At 49.7% G+C, this 24,369-nt stretch overlaps 1 protein-coding gene across 4 annotated transcripts in view; it reads left to right on the forward strand.

Moving 5' to 3' along the window:
• Positions 1 to 24,369, forward strand: part of znf385a (zinc finger protein 385A) — a 76,514-nt gene that overhangs the window by 15,122 nt on the left and 37,023 nt on the right. For 2 of the 4 annotated variants that reach the window (XM_042096906.1, XM_042096909.1), the window contains exon 1: positions 23,603 to 23,651. The exons of the other annotated variants lie outside the window; for them this stretch is intronic. In XM_042096906.1, the coding sequence (XP_041952840.1) occupies positions 23,633 to 23,651 (19 nt within the window). In that variant the 5' untranslated portion in view covers positions 23,603 to 23,632. Of the gene's footprint in view, positions 1 to 23,602; positions 23,652 to 24,369 lie in introns of those variants that run through there. 4 annotated transcript variants of the gene reach the window in all.

Here is a 24,369-nt window from a genome sequence, read left to right on the forward strand (position 1 = left end):
AGTTGTGCCGTAAGTCGATATTGGCGATGACCTCATGCCTTTCTAAAGGGGATCGCCATACAAAATGGCGCAGAATGCCAACACAAAAAGAAGCGCGCGGTGTGAATTATCAGACTCTGTCATCTTGGCTGATTTGTCAGATGGCCATTATTGTGGCGGTGAATGGTTTCGCAGTCAAACCGCGCGGTTTTGCTGGTTTTGTGTGATAATTTCATGCTTTGCTGCGCTGCCACTGATAAGGTCTCTTGTCATTGCGATGACCTTTACAATGCAGATGCGGTCTACTGTGTGTGTTTTGATACCGCTTGTAAACACATGTGACCTTACACTCAAAGCAGTGTGATCATATAACAAAAGAAACATGCACACACAAAAAAACACTTTAAAATTCAAACGTGCGTATACATGCGTGTGAGTGTATATGACATTGTGTGCGACAGTGAGTGTTTCTTGGAGATTGAGCGTAACAACATTCATCCCTCATCTCCTTGCCTCCTGAATGACCTTGAAAAAGCGCCCCCCCCCCCCCCCCCCCCCCACTTCCCGCCTCTCTCAAGCTAATCACTCAGAGGTCTGCTCTCAGCGCCCTTGACTCTCACACCCCCAATCTTTGTAATGCCTACCTCTGGGAGTGCAGGCAGATTGCCATATTCAGCCTCGGTGATTTTAACGGTCACCGGTGATTTCAGGCGAGTGCTTGATGACGCGTGGACGCTGCGCTTTTTGTGGTGGTGAGGGGGGGGGCAGGCAGGCGATCACGCGACTGAGCACCGGCTCGGATCTGGCCTTGCACCAAAACTGCGGCTAGTGGGGGGGGAGGGGGGGTTGAATGGGCTGGTGGTGGGGTAGGGAGCCAGGATGCGGCGCCTCTGCTCTCCCTGTTGTCAGCGGGCCGGGCTGAAAGCAGAGAGGGCGCGGGGGAGCGAGGGGGACGGAGGTGGCGCAGCCGGACGGGTAACCCGATCGCACGGCGCTCGGAAGGCACGGCCGCCCACCATTCAATACGCTGCTTCTATTGTAGCCGCCGCTCAGAATGTCCGTCCCAACCCCCCTTACACCTGGACACCTGCCGTGCGTGTGTGTGCATATGAGCATGTGTGTGTCTGTGTGCGAGTGTGAGTCTGTTTGTGTGTGAAAGTGTGACTGTATTTGTGTGTGTCAACAGAAAGGCTAGTTTGTTAGCGGAGGAGTGATGTGCTCATTACTGTCAGGCCTCCTGTGCTGTGCAGGAGCAGGCTGGCTCTCTGGGCTTGCAGTGTGGCACGTGGAGTGGAGCACACTAACCTTATTTTGTCAGCTCCTCTGTCTGTCTGGGTTTGGGGCCGCTGCCTCTTACCCACTCCAGCTGCCGCGGTGCTGCAGGCCCTGGGTCATCAGCCCTGCCCGGCCGTCTCTCTGCCTATCTGTCGCCGCCTGTGTTTGTCATGCCCAGTGCAGGCGCATCTGTCTCTATAATACAGTCGTCTCTCATGCTGTTTGTCCACTCCACTATTCATCACACCCACCCTCCACCTCTCCCTCTCTTTTGTCCTCCCACCTCTCTCTCTCTCTCTCTCTCTCTCTCTCTCTCTCTCTCTCTGTCATTTCCTCTGTCCTTCTCTCTGTTGTCAACCTGCCTACTCACCTGTCCCTGGAGTTCAGGAGAGAGGGGAACATAAAATGGGTTTGTTTGAGCAGCTCAGCACCCCAAGCCTTCCTTTTTATCTTTTCTTCTTACCCCCTAATCAGCCCCCCCCCCCCCCCCTCCCCCCTCCAGTCTCCCGCTCTTTTGTCTTAGTGTGACACAGCAATTATGAGCTCCGCTCAGCGAGCAGGCTTTTGAGAGTGCCGTGGGCCCCCCTGTCCTAAACCTCCAGCCTGTCCACCAGTGCACATTCCTCCTTTTAGATGTCCTGAAGCTTGGGTGTCACAGGCGGGGGACTGTGGCGACGTTTTCGTTTTGAAATGAATCACTTTTGCTATGTTTAGTCCAAAAACGTAAAAACAGAGCGTTTTGGAAACACTACCGGCCCCATTTTGGTTTGAAGACTCCGGCACCTAGTGTGGTCAAACATGATGCACAGAAGACGTAATGGACAGATCAAAGCTGACCATCATCTAGATAGATAGATAGATAGATAGATACTTTATTGATCCTCAAGGGGAAATTCAAGGGTCTCAGTAGCATACAGACATAACACACAACATGCACTTACAGCAGAAATGGTAAACATAAGTACTGTAAGTATAAGTAAGTATAAGTATAAACATATAACTAAGCTCCACTGTACAATAAGACAGTAGAAGATAAGACAGATAAGAAAACTAACAAAACTAAATACACTATAAAAGTTAAATTAAGAAAGTCCAATGTGCTTGAGGGTGATCAAGCATAAGACGCTTGTAGTGACAGGGCCAGGACTGGTGAGGTGCTAAAAGGAGTGAGTGTCATGGTGAAGGTGCAAACAGTTACATCTACAAACAGCCTGTCCACCAGTGCACATTCCTCCTTTTAGATGTCCTGAAGCTTGGGTGTCACAGGTGGGGGACTGTGGCGACGTTTTCGCTTTGAAATGAATCACTTTTGCTATGTTTAGTCCAAAAACGTTGTCACACTTGAGCCCCTAAAAACAGAGCGTTTTGGAAACACTACCGGCCCCATTTTGGTTTGAAGACACCGGCACCTAGTGTGGTCAAACATGATGCACAGAAGACGTAATGGACAGATCAAAGCTGACCATCATCTGATCCTCATATGTAGCTTGAAGATAGGAATATGGGCACGGAATCTCTCTTCAGAAATCTTCGGATGGCCAATTAGTGTCATGTGAGAAAAATACTCAAAACAAATGCAAATCTGCAGCCGTAAGTCAAATGTGTCACCGGGACCACAAAAGTCACACAGACACAATTCTCCACCGCACAACGCAGGATTTATAACACCACCCTAATCATCTCTTAGCACAGCACCATACTCTACAGCTCTCTGAGTGTGTTTTACTGTGTCTGGTTGTTCTGGTTGGTTAGATGCTGTGACAGCCCCCCCCCCCCCCCTTTTTTTTATGCAGGCCCGGCTGTATGGTGTCGGCTGTATATGTAATGTGGCTCTACCGTACCTTCTATAACCCACCTGCCTGTGGTCTGGCAGAATGATGAGCTCTCCCCGGCACTGCGCATTACGCTCTTTGCTGCCGGTTGCGGCTGGCAGAAACATATTTCCCCATTAATGTCATTACAAACCCCCCCCCCCCCGCCCCCGGAGGTGAGCCGTGTCTGTGTGGCTTGTGCGGGCAAGCTAGAAAAAATAATAAAGCAAGAAAAAAAAAGATACACACACATGCACACGCATACCCAAATGAATATTCAGAACAGCATGGGGTGGGGGGGGGTATGGGGGGGATGGGGGGACATGCAGCGCTGCACACTAGATAGGAAAATTAATGTGCCCCCAGGACTGGCTGACGTTGGCGTTTTGGATACGCTGCAGTCAGTGGCGCCGCTATTTTGAGTGCATCTGTTTGCACAGGCCTTTGGATTCCTGGTGTCCCCAGAACGCCCTTAAACCCCGGGCTTTATCCAACAGACGGCATGTGTGCACCTCGCCATGGGAGCTGAGTTCATTTTGGTTCCTCTATGGCAGAAGGTAAGCTGCACTTTAGCTTTTTCTCTACCCCCCTCCCACTCCACCCCCCCCCCCTCAAAAAAAAAAACACAGCCGTTTGAGTCCTCTTTTCTGTCATTCTTACTCCCTCTCTCCCTTCCTTTTTAATACCCTCTCTGCCCCGCAGCTGTCTTCCGTCTCTGTGCCTTTCAGCTGGCCGGCCTGCCTGTCTGGCTGGCTGGCTGGACTGGCTAGTGGTTGGCTGTGGATAGTGTGCCCAGCACTGATGAATAAGCCCCAACCTGTGCCCTGGGAGTGGGGGCTTTGTGTGGGAGACCCGTGGGGGTGTGCGCTGGGCTGCAGGCAGCCGGGAGGCACGGAGCTCCCCCACACTCCACACACTCACCTGCTCTCCCGCCTCACACTCTCCCTGCATCCTCCAGCCAATCCCACTCACTCCCCTGCAGTCGTTTACCTATAGACACTGGGAGAGGGGTGGCTGTTGTTGGAGCATAGGAGGCCATAGGCTGGCCGGTTGTGGAGCTGCAGGCTAAGCTGTGTGGGCGGGGGTCGGAGTCAGACCTGGGGAGCCAAGAGAAGGGGCCTCCATGACCACTCATGCACATACCTGCTCTGGGAATGGGATCATGACACACCAGTGCACTTAGCCTCGGAGAGAACAGCACTACCTGGCTGAGCTCTAAACGATGCATGAGCTCTGCCAAGGGAGGGTGTGTGTGTGTGTGTGTGTTTTCTGCCTGTGTGATTGTGTGTAGGCGTGCGTGTGTGTGTGCTTATTTGTGTTTGTGTGTGTTTGTCGCACCGGCTTCCTTCAGCTGAGCCCAAGCCAAGAGGGCTAGCCAATCACATATGGTGACTTGGCTGCACAATAGCCATGTGTTGTATGACCTCTGGAATGGATTTGTCAGGCAATTTATGCGTCCTGTTATCCCGTCCAGCATGAGTAATGAGGAGCAGTGCCGGTGTACAAATTTAGGAGCGATTTACAAATACCTCATACAATCTCCACACACGGAAACACACACACACACACACACACACACACACATACAGCCAAAATACCGACATGAACACAAACTTACAACGGTCTGTGAGTGATAATGTCCTAACTGTGTTTGAAGGAAAAGATGAAAGCAAAGAGATGGGGGAGGATGGTGAGAGAAAGACGAGAGAAAGAGAGAGACGCAGAGAGGAAGAGAGGAAGGAGAGAAAGAGAGAGACGCAGTGAGGAAGAGAGGAAGGAGAGAAAATGGGGAATTAGCTCAATGGAGCACCTCAGGAGGAAACTCCATTGAGCCCCATTGTTGCTCAGATAGGGTTTCATGAACAGGGGAAAAAAAATCAATTTCTCCTTGAAACACTGCAAGGTCGGTGCAGAAGGGCATGAAGGAGAGGGGGAAGGGTGGAGGGAGGGTGGTGGTGGTGGTGGTGGTGGTGGTGATTCAGTGGGTTGGATGGCAGTGATGTGATATCTATGCCTGAGAGGATAGGCTTCCTCCCAAACCCTGGGCCCAAGGCACACTGACAAGATCTTGACTATACCACATCCTGACTCACACACACAGACACACACACACACACACACACACACACACACACACAGACACACACACACACAAATACACATCAAGAGACAGAGAGAGAGAGAGAAAAAGAGAAATAGAGAAGAAAACACATGGAAGAGAAAAGGAGAGAGAGAAAGAAAGCAAACACTCTTAATGAGAATCACAAAAAAAGCAACCAGAAGAGGGCTCCTAAAATGAAACTCTAGCGCAGCCTGACCTTTTCAGTTGCCTGAGGGACTTACCTCTGCACTCGCCTCTCTCCTCCCTCCTCCTTGACGCGTGTTCATGCAGCCCGCCTCTCACAGCAGATGTGTGTGTGTGTGTGTGTGTGTGTGTGTGTGTGTGTGTGTGTGTGTGTGTGTGTGTGTGTGTGTGTGTGTGTGTGTGTGTGTTGTGTGGTGAAACTGTGGTTGTCTAAATCTGGCTGCAATAAGACTCAAGCCTTGGTCTGAGTTAGCAGCAGAGGTCATGATCAATAGGCCACAGGGCCACGGTAATAGCATTTGGACGCGCCCGTGGTGAGCCTGAAGCTATGCCCTCACATCTCTTCTTTAATGGCCAGTGGAGCAGAGAGAAGAGGAGATAGAGAGATAGATAGATGATAGATACAAATTATGAGAAAGAGACCAAGAGAAAGAAAAAGAGAGTGTGAGAGAGTACTGTGAGCCTGTGTTAGTTTGGCATAGCCCTGCCCAAGCTGAAGGTGGCCTTTCTTTTGAGAGGTGTGTCTGAGTGTTGACTCGTTGGCAGCTGGCCCCCTCGACTCCCCTAGCGCGTCCTGGACTCGGGCCGAATGGGAGGATTGGGTTTTTTTGGCCACTGGGTAGAGCTTTGTTGGTGCGCAGTGGTGTGGACCTGTAACAAGCGTCTGGTATGCACACCTGTCCCCTCCAGCCCCCCCCCCCCCCCCCCCCCACCAACCCCATCCACCCCCATCCCCTCCTCCCACCCCTCTCCCACACACGCACACTCTCCCTCCCTCCCTTACAGGAAATGAGCCAGGGCTCTGTAGCAACCTGCCCCTGCCCAGGAGGGCTGCATGGGAAAGGTGGGTTAGAGCGAGAGGGAGGGAGGAGGAGAGAGAGAGAGGGAAAGAGAGAGAGAGAGAGGGAGGGAGGTGACTTAATGCTAGAGAGAGAGAGGATCGGCAGGCTGACAGGGACATCGGGGTGAAGTGGCGCCGGCATCAGCATTTACTGCTGACCAGAAAATCTGTCTGCAGAAGCATGACGAGCACTCTCTGCACACACACACACACACACGCACACACACAGACTCATGCGCACATGCACACTCTCTCTCACACAAACGCGTACACACACTCACGCACACACACAAACATACACATACTGTACGAGTACACACACACACACACAAAGACACACACACACACATACTGTACACACACACACAGAGCTAAGCTCACAGCTCATGAGCATTTTGCTGAAGGTGTTTGTAATGTTTGGTTTGGGATCAGTTTTTTTCTTTACTGGTTCCTGTAGGCGCCACCAGCCAGCCCACTAGTTTGGCTTTGGGACGGGCTGTTTGGTTTGTGAGGTTAAAGGCCCTCAGTGTGTGACACTGGTATTCACCAGCAGCTGCACTGTACCCATGACGCATACAGTGGCAGCACAGCATGCACACACACACACACACACACACACACACACACACACTCTCTCTCTCTCACACACACACACACACACACACACACACACACACACTCCCCAACAGGCCGCAGATGAGGTGGTGCTGACAGGCCAATAACCATTGTGGTAATTCCGTTCCACCGCTGCCCATGATGGAGGCCATTTGCTCCTGACACCTCCATCTCTTACCAGCCCGAGCCCCGGGTGAACCCACTCACGAGGCCTGCATGACGGGGCGGGAGAGGGGGAGCCAGTGCTCTCTGCGGCGCTCTGGCTAACGTCCAGGCCCTCAACCTCCTCCACACACTCCAGGCCAGGTCAGCGAAGCCTCCACCATGGCGGGAGAGGGGCACTTGAACCCTCTTGTCTGTCCTCTTAGCCTCTCGAAAGCTGTGCACTGCTGCTGTTTACACTAGAGCACGCTCATACCAGGGTGAAAAAGGGCATCAAGGCGCAGTGATGAGAAAATGAGATGAGATCATTTCCTTAAAATCATCCCCATGAAATCGGGCGGCCAGCTTTTGAAAAGGCCTCAGCAGAAAGCAGAGGATAATTTGTCTCCACAGGCCAAAAACAGAACCCTCCGCCGCAGATGTCACCAAGTGCCTTATTTTGGTCACATTTCAGCAGCTGCACTGTGCTCAGCTATTGCTTCTAACCATCTTCACAATTTCATTCTCCCCACGAAATGCTTATTAGAATTTCTGTTATGCCGACGACAATTTCACCACCATAAAAAAAAAAAAGAAAACGTCCTAGAGATGTTTTTGTGCCCCCGCCACCCCCTCCACATTTATAAGACCTGTAAGGGAGCTTAGCGGGCCATGCAGCACACCAATAATCACCAGTGCAGACAGAACCACCCATCTTCATTAGGAGATTAGCTGGGGGAGATGGCTCGTGTTCTTTTCTCCCCCGTTCTCTTGCCTGCGCCTCATCCTCGCTTTTCTTCCCTCCTGTCACTTCCTTTTAGGCCACCAGCCCCGGCCTGAGCAAGCACACACACAAACAATCACACACACGCACACACATACACACATACGTACACACACACACACACACACACACACACACACACACACAAACACACATACACACATACGTACACACACACACACACACACACACACACACACACACACACACACAAACACACATACACACATACGTACACGCACACACACACAAACACACATACACACACACACACACACATACACGCACACACACACACACACACACATACACACACACACACATACACACACACACACACATACACACACATAGACACACAACACACACACACACACACACACACACACACACACACACACACACACACACACACATAGACACACATACACACACATAGACACACAACACACACACACACACACACACACACACACAGGCTGGGGCTAGACTTTTGCATGTTCTAACCTGGAGCATGCAGTCATGCGATGCCTCCAAAAATAATCTAAATGAAAATGGATGAATAACTATTTGCTGTTTTTGTTTTTATATACTGGCTGATGAACAGGCCGCGGCTTCTTTAAATCAAGTTTAAACAGACCATAAGTCATGCTGTCGCTTTGTTTGAAGTTTGTTTGCATAGTGTTTTTCGGTTGGATTGGAAAATCCCAGGCTACACTCAGAAACCTTGTGCCTTTTATTCATCATTTTGTTTGTTGGCTCATAAATACTAGAGAGAGGCAGAGATAGAGATTTTTATGACCTTTAACAGACCACATAGGGAATTTCCTAATTTCCAATGTAGGGAATAAACAAGATTATATTGCTGTGTTTATTATGGCCTCTTAAAATGTTTAAAGATAAAAAAAAAAATGAGACCGCAAAACTGCAGTTAATAAAACTGACACCGGACTTTGGTTGTTTGCCATGATCACCACTGCCACTTGCATCGTGGAGTGACCTGATTGTAGCCATCACAATACTACCATAAGCACTCCTAACAACTGCACTAATATTATACCTGTAAATCAAAACCAATGTTCTAGCCTGTGTAGATATATGTAAACCTTATTAAGAGCTGTGATTGGACCGAAAAACTGACTGAAAGTAATCAAAATAACTATTTGATGTTAAGAAGATGGTTAGTTGATTAAAGACTATTTTTCCAAAATATTTCTTCTAAAAAGAATAAAGAGTGGAAACTACCAGAAAGGATAGGCCAAGCAGGAGCAGTGTGAAAAACGTCCTACTCTCTTGAGTAGGAAGAGTAGCCAAGATGTCAAAACTTGTAATCCAGTATTTAATTTTTTGTTGCATTCCATACTTATTTTTAGAACTCTTCAAAGAAAAAAAATGAGTTTCCATAAAGTAGATTGTGTCAGGCCTTTTATTTCCTTTCTAAACTATTGAACTTCTAAAGGGTAAGCTGTTGCTCTATACTTTATAGATGTCATCTGGACTGCAGAGGTATTTTTCATCTAGGGATTCTCCACTCTCTCTTAGTGTGACTTGTACAGCAGGAACACAAAGAAGGTTGAATGTGTGACAGCCTATAAAGAGAGAATCTTGGCACAATTTGTGTTTCTCCAAACCAGTAACAATAATAGCTGCTTCAGAAACAGTTAGTGCTCATGTGGTGACCGTACAGCTTTCTGTGTTTGGACTGCCAGAGTCACTTTATTTTGGTCACTGGTGAAAATGGAAGGTTGAGGGATCTTTTATAGTTTTGACATTTCAGGTCTCTGCTGTTGCTGAACTGTGATGTGATGTGAAGGCAGTTGACGGCAGATGACTCGAGCGTGGCATTCAGTCTCATTGTATAATTTCTGTTCTCTAGTTGTAAAATATTTAAATGGAACCATCAAATTACAAGGCTATATTCTTCTTTTCTAGTCCTTTTATATGAGATTTTTAAAATACTAAATGTTTATTTTCGAAAAAGACAAAAAGGAATACACTATTTAAAAAATCAACATCCTAAAACAAAGGAATAGTCTAAACCTTATAATAGCACATGGACTATTATGGGCCAAGTCTCTGCTTAGAGACAAGCTCATGGTATAGGAATGTCAGGTATACTGTAGATACCTCTTGGGTCTGGCACTGTTTGGTTTCTTTCCATCTTTCTTTCTTTCTTTCTTTCTTTCTTTCTTTCTTTCTTTCTCTCTCTCTCTCATTCTCTCTCTCACACACGGGGGGTGGTGATTTGCTTGGATGCCAGCTTCCGTGAAGCTCTTCATTTGTTCCCTCAAGGTGCATCAGCCACCCAGTGGGCATGGCCACTTAAGACAGAACAAATTAAGGTCACAGCAGGCAGGGGACAGGCGTGCACAAACCACACAGGCAGACAGACAGACAGGCAGGCAGGCAGGAGTGCTGCTCACATCCCCATCTTTCCATCCTTCTACCTCTCTCCCTCTCTTTTTCAGTGTCTTCCTTTCATTCTTTCATCCTTTGGGGACTATTTTATATCAGTTGCTTCTCTTTCCCCCCCAAAGGGAGAGTTTTAGGGAGCCTGTTCCTCTGTGTGGACGCCTTTGAACATGTGTGAGAGAGAGAGAGAGAGAGAGAGTGGCTCAGGAAGAGATACAAAAGAAAAGACAACTGCATTAATGAGAAGCCACACGACAGGTTTCTTGATGCTCTGTGACTTCACTTTGTGCGTTGACTTTGATTGGTATAAAAGAAGCTGAGAGGGAGATAAGACAGAGATGGGGGCGGGGGACAGAGAGAGGGGGGGGGGGTTATGACTCCAAAAAAGCGAGGCAGTGTGACTCATCTGTATCTCCTCGCTTTGGCCATCTTGTACTCCTCTGTTGCTCTCTTTCTCTCTCTCTTCTCTCTCTCTCTCTCTCTCTCTCTGCATCTCCCTCTCTCTCTCCTCTCTCTCTCTCTCTCTGCATCTCCCTCTTTCTCTCTCTCTCTCTGCCTCTCACCAGGTTGATCTGTGTCAGATGCGCTCTGCGCTCTCACCACTCATAATCTCCACTCTTACACAAGGCATTCTGTGTCACACTGGCACAAAGGAAGCAGACAGATTAGCACAGTTAAAGGTTATATACTGTATACTCAATATACAACACTGACCATGGACTACTCCATTGACCACCAGGACACAGCTACCGTTTCAAGGTCGAGGTTGCTGGAGAAGATCTGTGACTTATCGAACATCCAAGTGTAGATGTATTCAGATGTACTCTTGCTCTCTGTCACCCACACACACATACACACACACACACACACACACACACACACACACACACACACACTGTGCTTACACTCAAGATACACAGACATCATGCCTGCACACATAGTGCCTTGCTACGGAGGTGGACATAGCTCCTCTTGCCTTCCCCCAGACCTTCCTGCCTCAAGGACGGTATCCAATTCTGCCTCAGTGTGCGAGCCTGTGTAATCCATATCTGCAGGGAGGGTGACCTTCACAGCAGGGTGTGCTGCGACAGAGAAAGAGAAAGATAGAGACTGAGGGAGAGAGTAAAAGAGTGAGAGAGAGAGGGAGAGAGAGAGAGAGAGGGAGAGAAAGAGATCCAGCAGCCAGCCCATTCAGCTAATCCCCAAAGCAGTGCTGTTACATGCTCATCTATTCTCCCAGAGTGGAGAGTCAAACACTGCAGACGACTCAGGTGCCTCACATCTGGCCTCTGGGCAGCCACCCCAGTTCTATCCCTCTCTCCCTCTCTTTCCCTCTTTCTCTCTATCTCCATTTGTCTTCTCTCTCTCTCTCTCTCTATGTTTCAGTCTGGGCATCAACCCCAATGCCCCCCCCCCCCCTTCTTATACGCACACACATTTCCTCTCTCAATATTGCTCTACTGATCCATACATTGTGAAATGATGCCGACTGAGCGGGCTGGAAGATGCTGTGTGGTGTTTACAGACTGCCAGTTGCCAGTGGGCAAGTCGATGCCAGGCAGGTACTGTCAGAAAAAGTTGAGAAGGATGGAGAGACAGACCAGAAGCAGTGAGTAAGAGAGAGAGAGAGAGAGAGAGAGAGAGACACACACACACAGGGGGAGTTATGAAAGATTCATGTATTTCTAATGGAGGAGTGGAGGCAAACCGAGGCTGAGGAGGCGGATGGATGCTGCTGTGAGTGGTGCAGATGCAGAATCAGCGCTTCGGAAAGCAGCTCTCTTCATGTGGGGGGTCGCCAGCGTCAGGACATGCACCTCACGACATACACACACACACACACACACACACACACGCCTCCTTTTCCTCTGGGTCCTGCCATCATCATCCTCAAGTGCAGTTTGTAATACCCAGTGACCTCTAAAAATGTGTTTGCACCAAGCGTGCTAGCCTTCCCCCGTCTCAAGCCCACAATCTCTTCATTTTCTCCCACACTCTTTCACCACATTAGCCAGCTGTTATGGACTTGTGGTCCTCTCTCTCCTCTCACCTCTCTCTCTCTCTCTCTCTCTCGCTCTCTCTCTCTCTCTCTCTCTCTCGGCTCCTCCAACTTAATGTTTCTCCATCTCTCTCATCCCTCTGGTCCCTCGCTCCTTCTCTCCCTCCCTCAGTCGTCTTACGCACCCTCCCTCTATTTTTGTCAGAAACAATCAGTGGATTTTCCGAATGACTGCCCAGCACTGCCGCAGTCGGAGACGTTGGAGTTGGAGGTATGGAGGGAGGGAGGGAGGGAGGAGGGAGGAGGGGGGAGAGCGAGAGAATGAACGAAAGAGAAGGAAAGGGAGAGAAAGAGAGGGTGAAGGCGTGCAGATAAACAGGCGGAGATGAAAGGAAGGGATGAGGCAGAAAAACGAGGGGGTGAACCTCATAGCTGTCGGTCTCTCTGCTCAAAGCATGTTGTGTTAGCCTCGCATTTCTCCACTGTCACCCGCCATACACACTCTACATGCTTCATTCCCTCTCTCTTTTATCTCTCTCTCTCTCTCTCTCTCTCTCTCTCTCTCTCTATCTCTCCTCCATGTATCCCTCCATCCCTCTCTCTGCCACAAGGCACGCAGGCTGGCTGGACAGGATTCCTCCTCACCCCGTTTATCCTGCCTTGGAATGTCGCGACTTGACACGTCCAGAGGGCGGCGAACAGCCACTTTCCCCCGGTGCTGCACGGCAGTCCCGGCGCCGGGCCATCTTTGAGGGGTTGGGTTGGGTTGGGGGGTTTGAGGGAGACCTCGGAAGTGGAACCAAATCATATGCGCGTGGCATTTGCCAGATAGGCGGCCGGCAGGCTCCCAAAATAGCACTGGCGACTTGAGGAAGGAGAGCGCTAAGCCACTGGTGCTGTACCCGAGCCACTGCAGACTCTCTGGAGGGTGTCTGAGCCATTGCCCGCCTGGCAGACTGGCATCGGTGTGGAGCTGCAGCCATGTTCTCTCCCCCCGTACAGCGGAGTTGGCCAAGGAAGAGAGGCATATCAATATTCATTGGATTAGAAACTCGTGACTTCTCCAATTTGTTACAGCCTGGGACTGTGAAAGGTATTACTTAACGCATAATTGCTGGAGATAAACTACCTCTTTTTCACACATGCCCCATTGATTGGGATGGAGAGCCTCTGGATGGGGGTGGGGGTTGGTTGGTGGCGGTGTGAAATTGTGATAGATGTTGATGTTTATTACAAACACACATCCGTTGCGATGAAGCATCGGTGAGTGGGGCCAGCACGTTGTCCGAGGCAGAGCCATTATGGGGAGAATTTACGGACGCTGGCAGCCCGATCTCCCTGCGGCTCTCGAGTGGTAGCGCGCCATTCAGCGCCAATCACACAGACAGATCAATTTAGCCGCTGGTGTGTGACAACAAGCGTTGGCGCGAGACCCCATTCAAATGCTAATCTGGACAGACACACATGAGGATGGTGCAATGGCGCTTTTTCGTCGGCTCGTACGCACACAGCGTCGCCCTCATTGTCCTTCAGTGTGTCTGAGTAATCCACAAATTAGCCACCTTAAATCTCTCATGCAACTCCATTCACTCTCAATTCTTCTCGTATTGACGGAATGCCCTCAGCCTTTAGAAATACTTTAGAAATGCAGATTAAAAACCACGACCCACTGCACCGTCAGTCTGTCTGTCTATTTGTCAGCCCCTCTGTGTGTGTGTGTGTGCGTGTGTGTGCGTGTGTGCGCGTGTGTGCGTGTGCGTGTGTGTGTGTGTGTGTGTGTGTGTGTGTGCATGTGTGCCTGTGTTGTCAGCTGTGGCTCTGATAGTGAGAAAAAAACAGTTTGGCCCAGTATGCTGATTTCTGTGCGTTGGTGAAAGTCTGCTTCCAGCCTCATAATCCACGGGAGATGTGAAATATCTGTGATTTCACGGTTATCTGGGCGAAGGAAAGGGAAAGAGAGAGTGAGGGCCGAAAGAGAGTGGGAGAGGGGGGGGGGGGAGTGAGAGCAAGAGACAAGCAGTGGGGAAGGGGGGGTGGGGTATGAGAACAGGCTGTTCTTTGCTCAGAGCCCTTGGCAAGGGGAGAAGGCCCCCTCAATTATCACCTATTAATCTCTCATCAAAGACGAGGGGGGCAGTCGATGAAGAGAAGGGCAGCAGATAAACGAGAGATGGAAAGATGTGGAGAGAGGGAGGAACGGAGGTAGGGAGGGATGGAGAAAAAGGAAGAGAGAGACATTGCTGGCCAAAGAGGCACATTTAGGTCTTGGCTAGTCACTGAGCAAACACATTGATGCGAGGTGTCAAAAGCAGCGCAAGGCCATTCATCGGGAAGAGCGCGCTCCTCACAGCTTGCTCTCGTTGGATGATTTATTCTGATCGGGATCAATACGGAGTACTTTAGCACGTTTGGACTTCTCACACTCTCTCCCAGGCAAACAGCGCGCAGGGAAGCTTGAACGCCGGCAGCAACAACACATAAAAATGTCAACCTGCCCGATTCCGACGCAATCAGAATGGCCCATAACTTGTGGCTGCCGCATTGTCTTGGAGTGCGGTGCGCTCAGATGCCTGCAGAGGAGGGGAGGCTGTCGGAAGGTAAATGGCCCTCGGGGAGCATGCTGGACAGAGTGAGCACCTGGTGGTGGATCATAAAAAGGCTTTTGGGACTTCTCAGCTGTGATGCCACAGAAACCGTTACAGGGCAACAGGGAGCATGCTGTTTACACACACACACACACAAACACACACATTTATGCACACAAGGGACTGGCAAATGAATGAATGGCCTGAATGGATGCCCACAGACTTGTGCTACTGTTTGTGACTTCAGTCCCCCAGTCCACAGTGAACAGCAGTGGGAAACTGTAGGCTGAGAGCCAGGCAATGATGTGGGTAGAAACTGTAAAGAAAGGGCAAGAGAGAGAGTGAGGGAGAGGGAGGGAGTGAGAAAGAGAGAGCAAGAGAAAGGGGGGTAATTTGGAATGCGCGGCACGTGGAGTCAGGATAACCATCTTTTTCTGCAGCCCTCCACCAGAGGACTGTTTGCTCAATCATCATTTACTGCAGAGAGAGAGAGAGAGAGAGAGAGAGAGAGAGAGAGAGAGAGAGAGAGAGAGAGAGAGAGAGAGAGAACGAGGGGGGAAAGAGAGAGAGAGGAGGAGGGGTTGCTCAGTGACGCAGGAACAATGAGAGAGGAAACGAAAAAGAGTTTTGGAGTGAGAATGAAAACAGGGAGAGAAAGACGGAGAGAGAATGAGAGGAAGAGAGAAGGAGGGAGAGATAGAGAGAGAGTGGAAAATGGCTGCAGATACAAAAGGCAGCAGCGGGCATGAGCTGTGGCAACAGAGAGGAGGAGGAGAGAGAACTGCTGCAGAGCTACCGCAGAGGAGCAGCTGTGAGTTAAGAGAGAGAGACAGAGAGACAGAGAGAAAGAGAGGGGGGGGGGGGATCCTCCATTCTGTTGCCACGCTCCATTCGGCCTTGCTGTGCCTACGCCACCGTAGCTGCCGCATTCTGCCTTTCACGGTCCAGGCGACTGACCGGGACGATGATGCCGCAGCGCGGCCGACTGACCGACACCAGCTTCTCCCTGCCCTTCACCGCTCCCCTCTCCTCTCCTCTCTCCTCTCCTCTCTTTCCTCTCCTCTCCTCTCCTCTCTCCTCTCCTCTGAGCCTCTCCTCCTGCGCAGTGTTGTGTAAGAGGCTCAGCAGCAGCAGCAGCGTCGGCAGCAGCACAGAGGAGCGCGCGAGACAAAAGGCGTGGGGCTAAAAGCGCTCTCAGCAGGGGGGCCAGAGGTAGAGCGGCACAACAGGAGGACGGTTGGTGGAGGAGGAGGATTTAGGGTACAGCAGCAGCACTTCTATAGTCCACCCCCCCCCCCCCCTCTGCTTCCTTCTACAACCTACACACACACACACACACACATGCACACACACACACACACACGTACACACACACACACATGCACACACACACGCGTACACACACAAAAACACACACACACCAGTTCTGGAAAGAGCCTAATCCCTCTTCTCTTCCCCTTTCATGCTCATCCAAACTGTACCCCCCCCCCCCTTCCTTCCCTCTTCCTCTGTCATTGGCTCCTGACACTATCAGTCTCTCCCTCTCTCTGTCCTCTCCGCCTCTAGTCTCTCTCTCTCTTTCTCTCTCTTTCTCTCTCTCTCTCTCTCTCCCCTCTCTGGCTCCCCCTTCCTCGCTCTGTCTCCAGTACGGAGCAATTACTCAGATCATATCAGCCGTCAGTCAGCAGCTCACAGATGAAGCCCTGGCTCTTTTACATGCTAATGGTATGCCAGATTCAATCAGGCCTTTGTATGGGTCCAGGAAGGCTAGTGGACTCATTACGAAAAAAATCATACTAACAATGCGAGGAGTCTGCATCACGTCACTGACGGTGTTGCACCAGTGTTACAGTGCCCTCCTCCTCTTCCTCCTCCACCTCCAACTCTTCATCTCCCTCCATCCATCTCTTTCTCTCTCCCTCTCCATCTCTCCGCCATCCATAGTCCTTCATAGAGCTCATGGAGAGTGATGCTGGAGGTGTCAAGGTGTATGTTGGGAGTTGTGGTGGTGGGGTTGTGGGTACAGACTCAGTGATGCAGTTAACAAAGAGAGAGTGCCAAGTCAGCCTTTCTCTGCCCCCCCAACACACACACACTATATAACTGAGGACCAGCCACCCCCCCCCTTCCCCCAACACACACACACACACACACACACTCTTTCTATCTGACTGAGGACCACCTCCCCCTCCTCATCCTCATTTCCCTTTTCTCCTCTTCAACTGGAGCGCAAGGTCAGCTGGAGGACTTATGTAAGGAGTGTGCCGGTCTGCATTAGTCCGACGTGAACGTGGCTCATTCTGGTCATTTTCATGTGTGTGATTCAGACTCGGAGACTGTGCATGTGTGTTAATGTGTGGGGCCGGGTGCACTCAAGGTTAAATGGGGATGATGAATTCATTTTTTTTCAAACCGTAATTGTGTGTGTATGTGTGTTTGGGAGACTGTGTGTGTATGTGTGTGCGACAGGGGTTGCTTATTTTTAGATTAATGTCTCTCGTTTCATGGTGACTGCTCAAAGATGCTGCAGTAATGCACGTTAAGTGGACAGGCCTAGCCATAACAGATGCTAGCAGCTAGCTTTCACAGGGCTAGCTGTGTTCAGAAAACGGTGCGGTGTGATTTCTTCTCTCTGAGGGAGTGTAAAAAACGGATCAAGCCAGGTCAGGATTTCCCCTCTCTCTATCTTTCTTTTCTGTCTCTTCCTACTGAACATGATTTTTGTGTTTTTTTTTAACTCCGTCTGTTTCAGAGACAGTGCCTGTGGGAGGCAGAGGGGAGAGCTTTGAAAGGCCGCTGTGTGATTAAAATAACCCTCTTCCCTTCCCAAGTCTGTCCAAACCAATTCCAATTCTCCAGAAAAAAGGAAAACAACTAACGCTAACATTCTCACTCAAGTGTGATTAGAATTTATAATAGGGTCTCGAGTAGTTAAAAGCTTTCTCCTTGCTTCTCTCTCTCTCTCTCTCTCTCTCTCACTCTTTCTCTACCTCTTTTCCTCGTTGAATAAAGTCATGGCATGCTGAATTGACTTTGTGCAAGGCCTGTGAACTGTCAGTTTTTCGTGGGCTCAATGCTGTCAAGACTAAATTAGGACTCAACAGAACTGCTGATCTCTACTGCTGTTTTTTCACCGCGATCTTTTTGCCACTTTCCTCCGTGTTAAACCATGAGAACTCCATCGGCACAAAACGCTGAACCCCAAAGACATTTACGGCGCCGGCTGTGGCCATTGGCTGGAAATAAACCAGGGTGACTGAGTGCTCTCCTGTGGTCTGATGAATTATCAACAGGGATCAAGCCAGTGTGGCTCACTGAGTTATAGTCCACCAGCAAATCTGAGAATGAAATATGGCTCCTTCAGAAAAGCAAAACGTGAGCGGTTATACATGAGAGGAAAAACTGGAGCCTCGGTAATACATAAGACTCTGCCACTCTGTGCAGGATTGCGAGGGAGGACAGGAAGGAGGGGGGGATAGATGAAAGAGAGACAGCTCCCCATTGGATTGTGTGGAGGCAGACCAAGCAGCAGGCAGCATTCTGTGGGGGTAAAAAATGTTCATTGGGGTTAATCTCTCGTACTGATGTGTGAAATTAAATGCAGTGTTCAGACTCAATAAGGAATGGCTGTGAATGTTTTGTTGACAGCTGTTTTTTTGTTTCGCTCTCTCTCTCTCTCTCTCCTCTTTTCCTTCCAAAGCAGCGATGCTTTTCCTTCCATTTTCAGCGATGATAAATGGATTGTGTTCAGGGGCTGTCTCTACCTCAGGCAGGTTAGAGAGGCTCCACGGGCACCTCTCGTTCTGGCAGGGGCCTCCTGAAAGCGCAATGTCATCCATGGTCCCCTTCCAATGACAAGTGATGTCCGAGCGGCCCCCATCCTTTTAAGAGATTGGCTCTGGACCTAATGGCACACAAATAGAGTGAGGCTCTCTGTATGTAGAGGACACACTCAACAGCATACAACAGTCACTCTTCCGATATTAGGTCTGGACCTGGCAACCCCACACTCTCCACTCGTCCATTATTCATCCCTTGTCTTGCGGTGGCACGCCGTCGCCCACTTCACCACACTTGAGTTGCTTCACGGTACGCTTTGCAGTGTTGGTTTAAGCGCAGCCCTGATTGGTCCATAGACTGCTGCGTCAGTCGTAAAAGCCGCCAACCTGACCAACCCGCTGTCTCCATTTTATCTGACCTCAGAATTTGGTGGCCCCCTTTTTGGCGCATTATGTGTGTGTGTGTGTGTGTGTGTGTGTGTGTGTGTGTGTGTGTGTGTGTGGTGGGGGTGATTTTGGGTTAATCCCGCCATTTGCGGTGACTGATAGTGTTTCATACCTGAGGGCAGAGGCCTTTCAGCAGGCGTCTGGGGGAGCAAAGACGACCATTGTTCTGCCTGGGTGTGTGCTCCCCTTACTTTAAACACGCAGGTAAGGGAATGTTGGGGGAGGGGTAGACACAGAGGGAACGAGAGAGAGAGAGAAATAGAGAAGGAGAGAGAGATATAAAAAACGATATAAAAGACGATGAGAGAGAAGTTGTATGGGAAAAAGGAGCAGAGGGAAAAAAACAGGGGGGGCAGGAGGAAGAGGAGCAGGAGGAGGAGGAGGAGCAGGAGGAGGATGAGGAGGAGGAGGAGGAGCAGGAGCAGGAGGAGGAGGAGCAGGAGCAGGAGGAGATGGATGGCTACGTTCCACTGGGCTAATCAAAGGTGAAAAAAAGAGTGTCCCCTGCTTTCATCTGTGTTTTTCAAAGGGGCCATGGCTGTGTCTGAAAAGCCATTTGTCCTGGCAGCATCCAGGACTCTGAGCAGACAGCGATGTGCTCTGACAGGGCTGCTGGCTTATTTGTTGCTCTGGATTGCACTGTGGTTGCAGAGAGAGAGAGAGAGAGAGAGAGAGAGAGAGAGAGAGAGAAAGAAAGAAAGACAGAGAGACAGAGAGAGAGAGAGACAGAGAGAAACAGAGAGAAACAGAGAGAGAGGGCAAGAGAGAGAGAAAGAGAGAGATGGATAGAGAGAGAGAGAATAAATGAGAGAATGAGAGAGAGAGGAACTAAAAACAAAGCGCATTAGATCAGCAGCAGTGCTGCTTTAATCCCCCTCTCCCTCTCTCTCAGTGGCAGTGGATCACTGGGCTCCTTTCACAGCCACAACACAACAGTTTGTTTCGTGCCGCCGCACAATCCATCCATCACTGAGTCACCGGCGCCCCGCAGCCAGTAACATTCAAACAGATTACCAGTGGATAGTCTTACCAGCCCCGCCTGGCCCTCAGCCAGCCTGGGATCATTTGGAGCAAAGGGGGAAAATGGTGAAAAAGATGGGAACCTGAGAATGGCACAAGTCAGGGGGAGAAAGGCAGCTCAAGGAAGGAGAGCAGGGTCATGCATGGAGAATGCAGCAGAGGGACAAAGGCTACCTGTATCTGTAAAACATAACATCTGATCACCAGGGGGTAGAGATGCTGATAAAGGCCTTTCATGTCCCCCATTGTTCCTGTAGCTACATTTGTATTATACACAGTAATACCCACACACAGAGACATTTGGTATAAAAGCAGTGTTTTAGAATATAGGCAATACATTTTGTTTTCAAAGCATTCCTGTGTGAACGTAAACACAGCCGCACTACTGCATGGCTAAAAGATAGTGCAGATATCCACACCTGCACCTCTATGTGGGTACCTGTATGCTGTGTATGTGGTGAGAGCCCTGTGTGCTTTTCCATTCGTTCTGCTCTGTGTATGTGTGTGTGTGTGTGTGTGTGTGTGTGTGTCTGTGTGTGTGTGTGTGTGTGTGTGTGTGTGTGCGCCTCATAATGGCTGGGTGTCATTTGAGAAGGCTGCGTCCAGTCAGACCCGTTCCCCTTCCCTCTCATCCACTCTTGTCTCGTCCACGTTGTCCAGTGTGCAGAGATGATGGCTCTTTGTGTATGCATGATGACTGACCTCAAAACACTATGAGCATTCACCCTGCCTTCTGCCTCTCCTACCTATGTCAACACAACAACACACACACACACACACATACACACAGTGTTCTGCTGTTTCTCATGGGGCCATTATCACATGAAAAGTCACATGGTCACATGAAAAGTGTACCAATGTAATAACCTAATAATTAGCTAAACTAACGGATTCAGTAAACCCATATTTACAAAAATTATATAATCATTTGGAAAGGCTTCCTGTTTTCCTGTGCTTACAGAGATAATATTGTTTACATTCTTTATGCCATAATCTCTCAGTGAGTTGAATCAGATGCTGGAGCTTATGGCTGTGCATCTGCCCTCTGTGTGGCTGTCAGGGAACGGCCCCTCTGCTGCTCCTGCAGACACAATGGTGGCAGACCCCCCAACCCCCCCCCCCCCCCCTCCTCCTCGCTGGGCATGTCCAGACGGCGTGCACTGCATATGGAGAGCAGTCTGTGCAGGCGATGTGCGTCGGAGCTCTCAGCTGCCTCGTGTGGCTGGAGGGGCCCTGCGGAGGAAGCAGGCAGCAGGCAGGCAGGCAGGCAGTGCAGCGAGCTCCGGGGGCCATCTTGCTGGATGTGGTGCAGTGCTGCGGAGGAAGATAAGGGAAGAAATGTGAAGGGAGAGTGGTGGGGAGTCTGTGTGTGTGTGTGTGTGTGTGTGTCTGTGTGTGTGTGTGTGTGGGGGGGGGGGGGGTGTAAGAGGCTGAGCTGCATTGGCTTCCTCCTCCTCGGTTACCTCTTCCATCACCCCAGGCCCCCTCCCCTGGACGGACACGAGGCTGTTACTCAGAAGCAGCAGAGCTACTTTTACAGCACGCCGTGCTTTGGCCTTTGGAAACTAAAAGCTCCCCCCTCACACCCCCCCCCCCCCCCCCCAACCCCCATGCAGACGTGAACCTGTGCCTGTAATCCCAGCCCTTCCTCTCTCTCTCTCTCTCTCTTTCTCTCTCTCCCTCTGCCTGCCCTGCCCTGGCCTGGGCCTGCACCTACCTAGGCTCCCTTCCCCCAGCCACCATCCTGTGCACTTGCCTGAGGGGTGAGGAACAAAAGCCAGCAGGCTCCAAGTTTGAGTGTGCCGCAGTGGGAGCCAAGAGCAGATTTATCAGTGGGATTAGGCTGTGCATCTGCCTCTCTGCCTGGGACATGTGTGCGTTGGGGCCTCAGGGTATGGCAACATGCGAAGGGGGATAAGGTATATTATGGGATAGATGCTGAGGTGGCAATGACTAAACTTTGTCTCCAAACTTTATCTCTTGTGTTTATCAAGGCCCACCCCCGTCTCCTGCCTCTGCAGTGTCTGTGTTTGAGAGTCTGTTGGCAGGGTAGCTGGGGAGACAGAAGTCAGCACTACTGTCCCAGAGAGACAAGCCATGTAATTAAAGCTTCACAGTCTTGATTCACCTACTTACAGTAGAAGATCAAGGCTGGGTCCTTTTGAGGGCTTTTCGGCTTGGTGCTGCTTATTATCTCACTGGGTTGTCATTAAAGCCACAGGTTGTGTTATTCCACTGGCACTGCATTTAGGTGTTTGAAGGTCTTCCATCCACAAATAGCATCAGAGAGGCTATATTTGTGTGTGTGTGGTGAAACTGGGAAGATTACCTTCATTTGAAATAGATACTGTATGCTAAGGCGGGTATGTTCTTACCTCGCTGTTTCGAACAGTGGAAGCGAGAGCTGATGGTGGGGGCTTGGCGAGACCCCCCCCCCCCACACACACACACCTCCCTGAGCTCGTCTTCCAGCAGAGGTTGTTTATCTGTGTCCCTCGATAGAAGTGCTTATGATATGAGTTTAAGGGTGGCAGGGACCCCTGTTCAACCCAAGCTTGTTTAATTCAGTTTCGATTAAACATAATTTAATGTCTGCCGGGAGCTTGAACGAGCTCTTACGACGCCATTCATTTGTTTCTGCACTTAAATGTAGGCACACATATCGACAGGAAGATGAAATTCCAATAGTCCATCCTGGAATGTGAAATAATTTAATTGATGTATTGCCTTGAGTAAGTACATGTCCACACAATAACAGGATGGACAACACATGGGCAGCCGTGGCCCACTGGTTAGCACTCTGGACTTGTAACCGGAGGGTTGCCGGTTCGAGCCCCGACCAGTGGGCCGCGGCTGAAATGCCCTTGAGCAAGGCACCTAACCCCTCACTGCTCCCCGAGCGCCGCCGTTGAAGCAGGCAGCTCACTGCGCCGGGATTAGTGTGTGCTTCACCTCACTGTGTTCACTGTGTGCTGAGTGTGTTTCACTAATTCACCGATTGGGTTAAATGCAGAGACCAAATTTCCCTCAAAAAGTATATATATATAGGCCTACTCTACTATACATGCAAAGCCGACATAGTTTTAAATTATGCCCATCTGCAGTGCACGCACACATTATACACTAGTTGCTATGAACTCCCTAACAACCTAATCTCTATCACATATCAGCGAAGTATTCCAGTCAAAAACTTTGAAGGTTTGACTTCTGAAGCCAGTGCAGTAAGCTAATTTGGATAGACTTTCATTGCATTTTTTCTGGGTTTAGGCAATTCATCCGTGCAATTTATCTATACTGATTTAAAAAGCAAACGCGTGTTTCAATATGTCTTTAAGTGAAGATTTGTATCAGTTAATACCTGCTATATGCAAACCTTCCTTTACTAAAGTCATGGATTTAAAAAGAAGACCTATGCAAAATCAAATGACAAAGCACCATATAACCAACTATCTGACGGTGCTTGTGTGACTAAATACGTACCCTACATCCATTTTATTTTCACAAAATTATCGTTCAAAAGTCTCTATTAGTTGTACATGGAGGGGAGCACAACAGCTCCTTCCTGTGGCAAAATGCTGCACCTCCACCAATGTACCCACTGAAGCTTGGACTGCAAAAACAGCTTCGTCGAATGGGATAATGTGGGTAGATTCCGCAGGTGAGTAGATCAAGAGTTTTCCAACTGTTTTGACTCGTATCCAGCGTCTATAAACCTGTTCCAGCGTCGCCTCAATCGTTATGTTGCGGGCTTTTCGTGATTTATGCACGCTGGCTGAAGGTGATATTCAAACATTCTGGAACAGCCTTCGTTTGGAACTGACTTACAGTTAACAACAGGGCTAGAGCTGAATAGAATAAGGCAAGGTGCACTCATACTGGGGATGAATTTTAAAAGAGCATATTTGATCTTGTCAGACACGTCACTTTTTAGACATAGCTGGCACCGAGTAAAGTAATTGCATGCGCTTATAATCTATTTAATCATGGAGAACGCTAAAGATCGCTTGTATAACTCTTGACTGATGAAAATGATTTCATACATTTTTAAGAACCATGGTGCACTGAACGCGATATCAGAGACAGTTGGTGCTCTTGCGTACCCGCTGCTCAATGCATGCGTCTTTACGCAGGTGGACGGAGTCGTGGGTTTGTTGGCTGTAGTCTTGTGTGAAAAAAAATCGCATCCAGTCCCAAAATAACAGTTCCATACGGCATTTGGGAAAGGTTTGCATGGCCAACGGCTTACACTGACGGTCGGCTGAAGGTGGTGGCTTCGCTCATCACCAGCCGCAGGGGCAGACGGAACAAGAATACTGAACAGACCTGTGGTGATGAAACCGGCTCGGTGGTAATTGAGTTGAAATTGGCCAAATGAA

This window comes from Alosa sapidissima, chromosome 7, assembly GCF_018492685.1.
Source record: "Alosa sapidissima isolate fAloSap1 chromosome 7, fAloSap1.pri, whole genome shotgun sequence".
Lineage (NCBI taxonomy): Eukaryota > Metazoa > Chordata > Actinopteri > Clupeiformes > Clupeidae > Alosa > Alosa sapidissima.